The 11,381-nt window shown below is 41.7% G+C and overlaps 1 protein-coding gene across 1 annotated transcript; it reads left to right on the top strand.

Annotated features, from left to right (window-relative positions):
* The first annotated feature begins 3,089 nt into the window (after positions 1-3,089).
* On the top strand, positions 3,090-7,669 carry Slc25a4 (solute carrier family 25 member 4). Its single transcript, XM_046419095.2, has 4 exons — positions 3,090-3,320; positions 4,636-5,122; positions 5,640-5,780; positions 7,209-7,669. Exons 1-4 carry the CDS (start codon positions 3,210-3,212, stop codon positions 7,364-7,366), a joined length of 897 nt encoding a protein of 298 aa, XP_046275051.1. The 5' UTR covers positions 3,090-3,209; the 3' UTR covers positions 7,367-7,669.
* Positions 7,670-11,381: the final 3,712 nt, after the last annotated feature.

Genomic DNA, 11,381 nt, shown 5'->3' with positions numbered 1-11,381 from the left:
GATACGGAGAAAAAACTACATCAATATCTCCTTACTATCTATAATATAGTTTTACACTTTTAAAAAATAACCGAAAAGTATTTTTCTTCCCAAAGCAGAAGAAAATAGACTAATATACCTAGGAAGGCAAATAAACCAATATATCTCTAAGAAAGATATATTTACATCAAAACATAAAGATCTGTTCATATTTAAGTAAATAACACTGATTGGGCTGGGGATGTGGCTCAAGCGGTAGCGCACTCGCTGGCATGTGCAAGGCGCTAGGTTCGAACCTCAGCACCACATTAAAAATAAAATAAAGATGTTGTGTCCACCGAAAACTAAAAAAATAAATATTAAAAAATTCTAATAAATAAATAACACTGATAAACCAATATGATAAAACAAATGTCAAAAGGAGAACAACAACCCACGTGAATCAAAGTGTAAAATATGATATATCAAGAACTATGTAATGTTTTGAACAACCAACAATAAAAAATTTAAAAAAAGGAGAACAACAAAATGAAAAATACTGAACACATATTTACTGCCCCAAATATATAAAGAACTATTGTTAATATAGATAAGCACTACTTTCACTCTCTAGCAGTGGTCAATAAAGATTAAAAGTTTACACAAAATTTAACTCCTCTCAAATTAAATTGGATCATATAGAATAGGTACAATTTTATAGTGATTAAAGAGATGCAGATTAGAATTCATAAAATGGAATAAGTAACAAAAAGATGCTTTAAAAAAAAAAGTAAGCCAGTGTTGGAGAAACCAGAGCCCATCTTCATATTTCTTTTCTTTTCTTTTAATACTGGAGATTGAACCTGAGGGGAGCTTTGCCACTGAGCTATATCCCCAGTCCTTTTCATTTTTTACTTTGAGACAGGTTCTCCCTAAGTTGCTGAAGGTCCTGCTGAATTGCCAAGGATGGTCTCAAACTTGAGATCCTCCTGTCTCAGCCTCCCAAGTTGCTGAGATTAAAGGATTTTGCCATTGTAACAGGCATGGTGGGTCCATATTTTTGAAGGGCAATTTGCCAATATGTAGAAGGAGCTACAACACTTTAAAAAATCTTTAGCTTATCCATTCCATTTTGCAAACATATAAGAAGAAAAAACCTTGAAGGAGAAGTTGAAATTTGTGCAAAAGTGATTTTAGCATTATTTTTCACAATAAAAAATAAGAAACATCTGGAAAGCACAACCAAAAGTAAAATGTTCTTTTTTTTAGAGAGAGAGAGAGAGAGAAAGAGAGAGAGAGAATTTTTTTAATTTTTTTTTTTTTTTTTAGTTTTCGGTGGACACAACATCTTTGTATGTGGTGCTGCTGAGGATCGAACCCGGGCTGCACACATGCCAGGTGAGCACGCTACCGCTTGAGCCACATCCCCAGCCCCAAATGTTCAATATTAACAGGATGGAATGTAGAGCACTATTATAACCAAAAATGACTAACATGTGGATTATGTTGATTCATGAAAATCTGCTTACAAAGCTGTGATAAAGAAAGCTGAACTGTTAGGACCTAGGAGATGAGCCATGTTTTACTTTGTTGAATCCACAGGGCCAAACTTAATCGCTGATACACAATCAATGCTCAATAAGTATTTGTTGAGTGGATTTATAAGGGCCTTTTCTGCTTGTCTATCTTTCTGTCTGCTCTGAACTCTGGCAATTTTGCAATCGTACCTCGCCTCCATGAGGCTCACCCTGATTTCCAAACCCTCACTTGCCCTGACCTTGCATGAAAGCATACCCTCCATGGTCCTGGCACCCAACTGTTGACCTCTGCTCTACTGAAGTCTTTAGGCCCAGAGTGACACACAGCTGCAGCTCAATAAACACCTAACATCATGTCTGCATGTATCAGCAAGCTTAACAAATTTTTGTGAAAAAAAAAAAGAATAAACTGTCAAATGTACAAGATAACATTAGTAAACACGGGGAAAAGAACTGAGTAATGAGTTTAGAGATAAAAATTAATTATAATCATTTCAGGAGGAGGAATTGCAGTATTTGAACATCTGAGGGGTTATTTGAGCTGCATTAAGGAATAAAAACAAAAGCAAGCAAACAAAAAAGGTAAGGAAAACCAAAGCCTTCATCAACATACTTTTAAAAAATTAATTGTAAACCATTTTCTGGAACTAGATAGGTCTCTTCAACCATGGCTACTTTATACAAGGAGGTTAATACAGCCAAGGATTCTACCTGCTCTTAAAAGATTGACAGTTCTGACCCTCAAGAAGGCGCCAGCTAATTGAGAATATCCTGCTCAGAATATGGGCTGAGATTCCATTGAGAACTGATGTACACAATAAACCCTTTATGGACTTACAAACGCAGAGTCAGTCTCTCCCCCCCCCCCCCACTCTCTCTCTCTCTCTCACACACACACACACACTTTGCTAAAACAAGCATTCACAGAGTCGCCCTGGCATCCTGTCTTTCCTACCGGGCTGAATGCAAGGCACTTAAATATTTGGTCACAGAATGAATGATTGAACGACTGAATGAAAAGAACTCAGACACAGCAGATTGCCAGATTATATGAAGCAATCACGGCATCAAGTGACTTAGTATTTATTTGGGAAGATTGTAATTTATTTGCCAGAGCGCACAGCTCTGATGAGGCCCAAATCCAGGCATTGACTCTGGTGAGGGCGGCCTTTGCAAAGCAGAAAATAAGTTGAAATCTCTTGGCCCGCAGCGCGTCCCATGGAGCCCCGAGGTTAAAGAAAGCCCTGCTGGAGGCTGCGGGTCCCTTGTCTGAACCCAGGTCGGCCCCAGGCTAAGCCCTCTTGTGCTATAAATATAGCTGCCCACATGCTGCAGTGACATGGTGTTCCCGTTGCTAGCTGGGACAGATAACATGAATTTGCCCTTTAAATGTCCCAACCTGAAGGTACAGCCCCCGGCCCAATCCTGCCTCCCGGAAGCGCCTTCGCCCCCAATGCCCTCTGCATAGGAGGGGGACAAGTAGGGGGGTGTCCAAGCACCTGCTCAGCCAATGCGCAATGCGCGCGCTGGTCCAGGGCCCTCCTCTTCTCGCGAGAGCCCGGTTGGGGGATATAAGCAGGGCTGCGGGCAAAGCGACCGGCCCCTTCGCATCGCGCAGGGACGGAGACGGGGTGGCGGTGCCTGGCGCGGGAGTAAGCGAGAGCGCGAGCGCTAGCGCGACTCCTTGCAGATTGGGTGCGCCCGACTGTCATCATGAGTGATCAGGCACTGAGCTTCCTAAAAGACTTCCTGGCAGGTGGCGTCGCCGCTGCCGTCTCCAAGACCGCGGTGGCCCCCATCGAGAGGGTCAAACTGCTACTGCAGGTAAGGACGGCGAGCTGGCGCGGGCGCGGGTGCAGCGAACTAGGGGCGGGCCGGGCTGGGTGACGGGATGCGGCGCGAGCCGCTGCGACGTGGGGACGCGGGGACGCGAGCACCGCAGAAAATCAGTGCTAGGCCACGGGCCCGGCCTCTGCGAAGAGGAAGGTGCCCTCTGCGTAGAGACAGGTCCGGCGTCAGTAGCAGATTCCTGGTGTCGGGTGGCGCCCAAGGTTCGGGTGTCTATATATGGAAACCCACCCGGAGTCGGTTTGCAGCGAGCCAGATTCTGCGCCTGGGGCAGCAGAGACACTCCACTCAAGGTCTCTCAGACCAGCCTTACCTTTTGATTTTCAACATCCCTTGAACCTTTTTATCTGCGTCCACATCGAATTATTCATGATTACTCAAGAACTTAATGTCTCACGCACTGTGCTATCGACATATTATTTCATTCATCTTCAATCTTTGTAAGATAAAAATTATCCCCCCCCCCATTTTATAGACGAAGAAAAACAGGTTTTTAGAGATTAAGGAATGATTTTCAGAATAAATTCAGAGCACTTTATCCCCGAATTTTTATCTCCCCTACCTGGTTATTGAATGGCTTATAGTCATCGGACCATCTAACCTGTTTTTCTCCATCTGCCCAAAAGGCAAGGGCTTCTCAGTGGGGAATAGTCCAATCTGGGAATCAAAATAAGCAACAACAAAAACCCCGACAAATTACGTGCCACAGCAACAAACCCCCTAATAATTGATTACTTGTATAATCTGCTTGAAAATTTTCAGCCTCTATTTCCTAGAGGGTTTATTCTCCTTCCTGTGAGAGTACTACTCAGATCCTTGTCTCCAGGGAGACCAGTGTGTGGCATTGAAAAATTGTCACCTTCTGCTCACTGTGTCCATTAAGTCTGGAGCCCTTTGTGGGCAGGGATCTTTATTCATTTCTATTTCCCAATAAACCCAGAGGGAAAATGTAATAAATAAATAACTATCTTTGCACAATTAAATCACCTTTTTAGTTTGGGAGTGAACTTTTCCCTCAAATGTTCTGAATAAGTGAAGCAAAATTGAATTTTTTTTCCCTTGGCTTCTTATCCAAGTAACTAACATATTCATCAATGTTTCCCTCATATTTGATTTCCTGATATTTTTTCAAAAGGAAATTGGAATTCTCTCATGCATGCCTCTTGAGGGGGGAAGGAATGGGAAAAAAAGGAGGGGGTTGTCAAGAAAGTGCAAAACTGTCTTTTTCTTCTGTCCTTCCCTTCCCTCTATCTTGCCTGTCCTCTGTCACCCACCCCCATCCTCCCCCCAGGTCCAGCATGCCAGCAAACAGATCAGTGCTGAGAAACAGTACAAAGGGATCATTGATTGCGTGGTGAGAATCCCCAAGGAGCAGGGCTTTCTCTCATTCTGGAGGGGTAACCTGGCCAATGTCATCCGTTACTTCCCCACCCAAGCCCTCAACTTCGCGTTCAAGGACAAGTACAAGCAGATCTTCCTGGGGGGTGTCGATCGGCATAAGCAGTTCTGGCGCTATTTTGCTGGTAACCTGGCTTCTGGTGGGGCAGCTGGGGCCACCTCCCTCTGCTTTGTCTACCCGCTGGACTTTGCTAGGACCAGGTTGGCTGCTGATGTTGGCAAGGGTGCCGACCAGCGTGAGTTCAGTGGCCTGGGCAACTGCCTTACCAAGATCTTCAAATCTGATGGCCTGAAGGGTCTCTATCAAGGCTTCAATGTCTCTGTCCAGGGCATCATTATCTACAGAGCTGCCTACTTCGGAGTCTATGATACTGCCAAGGGTGAGAGAAGGGTATCAGGGAAGGAGGGTGTGCGGAAAGGAAACTTGGGGACCTATAACTCACAAAGGGCTTTATATGTATGGATCCTGTTCTTTTCTAGTGTCTGAGTTAAACTGGTGCTTCTGCATGGGGAGATTTTGTGGTTTGGATGAATTAATAGCTAAAGGATTCTCTATATCCTCTACTGGAATAAACTCTGGGCTTGAGTTATTCAGAGACTTAGCCAAGTTGCCTAACTCCCTTCTGACACAGTTGTATCAGTTACCCAGTTTAACCTCAACATGCAGAACTTTTAACTTCATCATGAAGAACTCTAGCTTCCCAGGATCTATAAAGTGCAACAGTCAACTTCTGTTGGCTTCCCCATTGTATGTGAGATATCTTCACAAAGGGCAGGTTCTTCCAGAACTCCTGGAGTTGGGGGTGCAATAGCCTGTCTTCCCCTACAACTGGTGTTTTGCCGAATTGCAGAGAGGAATCCATTCATGGTGATTTGGCTTCTTGACTCTGCCCATAGGGATGTTGCCTGATCCTAAGAACGTGCACATTATTGTGAGCTGGATGATTGCCCAGACTGTGACAGCCGTCGCCGGGCTGGTGTCCTACCCCTTTGACACTGTTCGTCGTAGGATGATGATGCAGTCTGGCCGGAAAGGGGGTAAGTATGAGCGCTACTGACCTGAATCTTCCTTGCTTTTTACCTGTGGAGGACACTCTTTGATGCTTCCTTTAATTCTCATTATTATAAATTAAATGGTAAAATTATTTGATAAGGACTTAGGGAAGAAAAACTATAATTAATTCCTCCTAACATTCTCAACTACTCCTTTAGGGAAAAGAATTTTTTCTTTTTATTAAAGAGATGATAAGAACATAAAAATGAGATACTCAGAGAACTTAACCAGGTCTCTAGCATTATTAAAGAGACCTTATGCCCTCCTTCCTTAGAGCTTGTTGCAGAAACAAGGAAAAAGAAGTAATTGGTTAGTTTATTGAAAAGGAGATGGTTTCCTTATTTAGTTTTGTGTGGGGAGTTGAGGAATGGATACTGGGGGTGGAACCCAGAGGTACTCTACCACTGATCTACATCCCCAACCCTTTGTATATTTTGAGAACAGGGTCTTGGTAAGTTGCCCAGATGGACCTTAAACTTGTGATCTTAATGCCTTAGTCTTTCTTGTTGCTGGGATCACAGGCATGGTCCACCATACCTGGAAGTTATTATTTCAAGTATTAGTGGGAGAGATAACATTTTAACTGAAGGAGAGGTGGTCTGAAACAATCTTGCTTTCTTTTTTTTTTTTTTTTTCTTTTTGGTGTGGGGGATTGAATTCAGGAGCACTTAACCACTGAGCCATAACACCAATTCCTACCCCTTTTTTTCTTTTATATTTTATTTAGAGACAGGGTCTCATTGAATTTCTTAGGGCCTTGCTAAGATGCTGAGGTTAGCCTTTTTCTTTTGAACTTGTGATCCTCCCAAGCTGCTGAGATTACAAGTGTGCATGCTACCACACCTGGCAAAGCAGTCTTTTTTGTTGTTTGTTTTTGTGGTGCTGGGGATTGAACCCAGGAACTTGTGCATGTGAGGCAGGCACTCTACCAACTGAGCTATATTATCCCCAGCCCAGCAATCTGTTTTGATAGAAAAAGTTTTCACTTCTATAGGTTAAAGTGTATGAAATTGTCATTTCTTAAAAAAAAAAAAAAATAGTAGTTTCATATGGTTCAACCTAATATTTATATCTTTTTATTTTAATTGTATAATTTTAGGCAGTATAATCTATTAGGTCCAGTTTTCTCTCCATAAAAAGGTAACTACACAGCATAATACTCCCACTCCACCCTGCTACCTTCTTGTTCAATAGTGTGTGAATTTTCCTGATTCTTCAATGGCCTAGAGTTAGAGGAGTAGGAATGATAGGAAACCCAGTCTAGCAGTTATATAAGGAAGGAGAATGTCCCATAGGGCTGGGCTTCATGTTCAGGTGACCTCAGTTTTGTAAAACTGGGAATACTTCATGTCAAAATCCTGGCAGAGGAAGTCTCTTCCTTATGGAGCCCTTACCCTTGTTTGTCTCCACAGCTGATATTATGTACACGGGGACAGTTGACTGCTGGAGGAAGATTGCTAAAGATGAAGGAGGCAAGGCTTTCTTCAAAGGTGCCTGGTCCAATGTATTGAGAGGCATGGGTGGTGCTTTTGTATTGGTATTGTATGATGAGATCAAAAAATATGTCTAATGCAATTAGAATTCAAGTTCACTGTGAGCCAGTGAACTTGATTCACAATTTCACAGATCCATTATGTGGTTTAATAGACTATTTCTGGGGAAATAAAAAGATCTGGGATAACACCAGACTGAAAGGAATACCTCAGGAAAAAAAATGCTTCACTAAGTGTTCATTAAACCACAAATGTATTTTGTATTTATTTTACATTTAAATTTCCACAGCAAATAGAAAATAACTTATCATACTTGTATGATTAACTGAACTGATAATGAATAACTGAATGTGAAACATCAATAAAGACCACTTAATGCATGTTCTCTAATTTATTGAACTCTTATTAACAAAAATAAGACCATACATGTGTATGTTCTGGTATGACTCACTTATCAGTGGCCAAGGCTCTCTGTGTCAGATATTATGCTGACTATATATTATATGAGTTCCACAAGCACAGATAATGTTATGCACTATCTTTATCTTTGCTTTAAGAGTTGCTGTAGGTTTAAATTGGCTTCCATAGGACCACCTTATTTTATGCACTTTCATGCAGGCTTTAGGAATTCTGAGATTTTGATAAATAGCTTTGTATCAAAGTTTTAAGAATTTTGTTTGAAAGTGCATTTTAATCCCTTTAGAGAATTATGTAACTCAAATTTAATGACAAGTAGACTGTACTCATTGAAAACAATTTGAGCTGGTATAACCAAGTACCACACACTGGATGGCTTATAAACAGAAACTTATTTCTCACAATTTTGAAGGTCAGAAGCTTAAGATCAGTCTGCTTGGGTTCTGGTGAGGGCCTTCTTTTGACTTCTGCTATCTTCATGGAGGAAAGAAAGCAAGAGAGTTGATGGGTTCCCTTGTTTAAGGGCACCAATTCCATTGATGAGGACTCTACCCTTTTGATCTAATCACCTCCCAAAGGCATCAGCTCCTAATACCATCACCTAGGGGTTTAGGATTTTCAACACATGAATGTAGTGGGGGATGGGCCTTGCACAACCATTCAGTCCATAAAATCAGTTATGGGGAAGAGACAAAAGTCAGGAACCTGCCCTGAAAGAAGCTCAAGTGGGGAAAGAGTAGCATGACCTTGTTAAATAATGTAATAGTTGATACAATAAATCTTGGTTGAGAAGAAATAGAATGGGATGAGTTACATGGGGTGGGGAAGGAGAGGAGAGGGGCCTTCAATAACTAGATTTAGGTACATGGGAATAGAAAGTATCTGATAGTGTTCTTTTTTTTGTAACAGTTTATCAAGACCTAGAGGAAAAGTCTGTTTGGATTTGATTCTAGCATTTGTGAGCAAGAGAAAAATAAAATTTCAAGTGGGGAATGAAGTACTTTTGAACCAAGAAAAGACCAGTTAATACAATACTAGTTTGTGACTGATCTGAAGGAAATGAGTCCCTATGTCCTAGGCAGATTTTTTTTTTGGGGGGGGGGTAGGATTTAAGCCTCTCTACCTACTCACCCCTGTCTCCCAGTAGAAAATAGGCTGTCTTGCTTTTTCTTTTTTTTCCCCTGGTTGTTTTTTTTTTTTTTTTTTTTTTTTTTGGTACCAAGGATTGAACTCAGGGACACTTGACCACTGAGTCACATTCCCAGCCCTTTTTTGTATTTTATTTAGAGACAGGGCCTTGCTAAGTTGCTGAGGCTGTCTTTGAATTTGTGATCCTCCTGCTTCAGTCTCCTGAACCTCTGGAGTTACAGGCATGTGCCATACTGCTCCTGGCTTGCCTTGCTTTTAAAATCAGAGTAATTCAGGTTTGGGTTTTACCGTATCCAAAGATAAGCCTAATCTCATCTAGTAGATAACTAGATGGATGGAAAAAGCTAAAATGTAGGAATAAAAGAAGGTATCTCTCTCTCCAGTGTCCTCAAGTCCAGGCAACAAGTCTGTGCTGTTAGAGGCAGTTCGGTTGCAGTCTTTTCCCCTTAGGATGTTATGAATGATTCATATTCTGTTGATAGAGATAGTAGGGCAAGCTAGTGGGGCCAGTGCTTTGGTGAAGCGTATCTAAAAGTAGGGCCAGCTCTTTCAATATTTTTTTGGAGGGTGGGTACTGGGGATTGAAGTCAGGGGCACTTTGCCACTGAGACACATCCCCAGCCCTAATTTGTATTTTATTTAGAGACAGGGTCTCACTGAGTTGCTTAGCATCTTGCTTTTTTTGCTGAGGCTGGCTTTAATTCACAATCCTCGTCTCAGCCTCCCAAGGCACTGGGATTACAGGCATGCGCCATCATACCGGGCCCTTTCAGTATTTTTTAAACCTAAGGTTTAAGGTGAAGGGAAGCTATGAAATGATTGGGAACTGACAGCAATGAATAAACCAGTGGTTTCTCTCAGCCAAACTGAGGACCAAATTGTTTTCTGATCTTTGACTCCTCCTTTGGCATGTAACAGGGAGAAGAGGAATTGACAGGTATTAAATAGTGCCCATTATCTACACTACATGTGACCCAAATGTTGGCCTTCCTCCTTTCTGCTAAGGTTACCTCTGCTGCACTTTGTCTCAGGCCTCTTGCTAAGTTCATTCCCTACAGCAACTTCATTTACCAGGAATTCCTAGAACTCTGGGCCTCTGATGGACAGGCAGCAAGCACTTCACTTTACTGTCCCATCCTATCACCATACCATCCCCGTACAAACTGTCATGCTTGGAGGTCTGGAAAGATGAAAGGGGTTTATGTTAAAGTGACAAGTTGGAATCTAGTGATAGACTCTTAGGTACCCCACGCCATCCCCTGGGTGTTCTCATGAACCCCTTTCCCCACATGGCTCTCCCTACATGCAGCCCTCCTCATTCCTCATCATCATTTGTGCATTTTCTCTCCTAACACCTCACCTATAGGTGTTATCTTTTTAGCCACCTTATATTTTAAATGCATAAGAAAAATTATGGAGCATTATATAAGAGTGAATCTAAATGGACATTTTGGAAAAAATAAAAAACTTGCCTCAATAATTTGTGCTGAAATTTCGATTGTGTCAGACTGCTTCCATTCTGTTTTACTTTGTAAACTACATTGTGTAACTTGTGTTGAGGCAATATTTACTAAGCACCCACAATGTGCAATACTAGGAGGGGAAGCTCCATGAGGGCAGCTTCTCTCCTTCATAGCCACATGCCTAGAACAGCACGTGAGGCACAGATATTTAATAAGTATTTGCTGAATGCAAGAATGGATGAGAAGGAAAAGTGCCATCTACAAAGCACAGAGAATAGGCTAGCCCCCCAGTGCAATCTTGAACTTTCAGAGAACCAGGGGTGCTAGATAAGCTTATTGGGGTCAAGTAATGGATAAAAATTTATGGCTACCTTAAGTTCAAATTTCAAGTCCTTACATAAAATTGTATAAATTGCATACCATTAATTTCTCTTTGTTTTCTGGTCCTCCTTGAATATCAGGTTTTAGCAACCCATGATAATGTATAGTTGATTCTATAGTTGATTTTTTTTTTGTTGTTGTTGTTATTGGGATTGAACCCATGGGTGGCTAACCTCTGAACCATATCCCCAGCCCTTTTAAAATATTTTTTTTTTGAGACGGGATCTCACTAAGCCTCACTACATTGCTGAGGCTGGCTTTGAACTTAAAATGCTCCTGCCTCAGCCTCCTGAGCCACTGTGCTTACAGACAAGCCTGTGCATGCACAACTGCACCCAGCTGATTCTCACTGTTCACAGATTACACATTTGCAAATTGGCCTTACTGCTAAAATTTGGAACCTTTTTGACATTCTCAGACATGCACAGAGCTACAAAATCTTGAGTTGCTGGATACACACATTCCCAGCTAAAGGGGAACAAGGCAATGCTCTGCCTTTTTGTTTCAATTCTCATAAACAAGAGCCCTTTCCACAGTCCCTTTATTAAGTGCTTCAGCTTTTGCATTGTTATGCTCTTGCTGGTCATTTTGATGCTTAAAATGGCTCCCATACTGCTAAAGGGCTGTCTAGGGTTCCTATGCACAAGAAGGCTTATAGAGATTTCCTTATAGAGAAAATTTA

This window comes from Marmota monax, unplaced genomic scaffold (genome assembly GCF_021218885.2).
Source record: "Marmota monax isolate L192 unplaced genomic scaffold, Marmota_monax_Labrador192_F-V1.1 WCK01_AAM20220418_F8-fsc00113, whole genome shotgun sequence".
Taxonomy (NCBI): Eukaryota; Metazoa; Chordata; class Mammalia; order Rodentia; family Sciuridae; genus Marmota; species Marmota monax.
The sequence above is the reverse complement of the archived record's forward strand: the minus strand, read 5'-3'. Positions and strand labels throughout refer to the sequence as shown.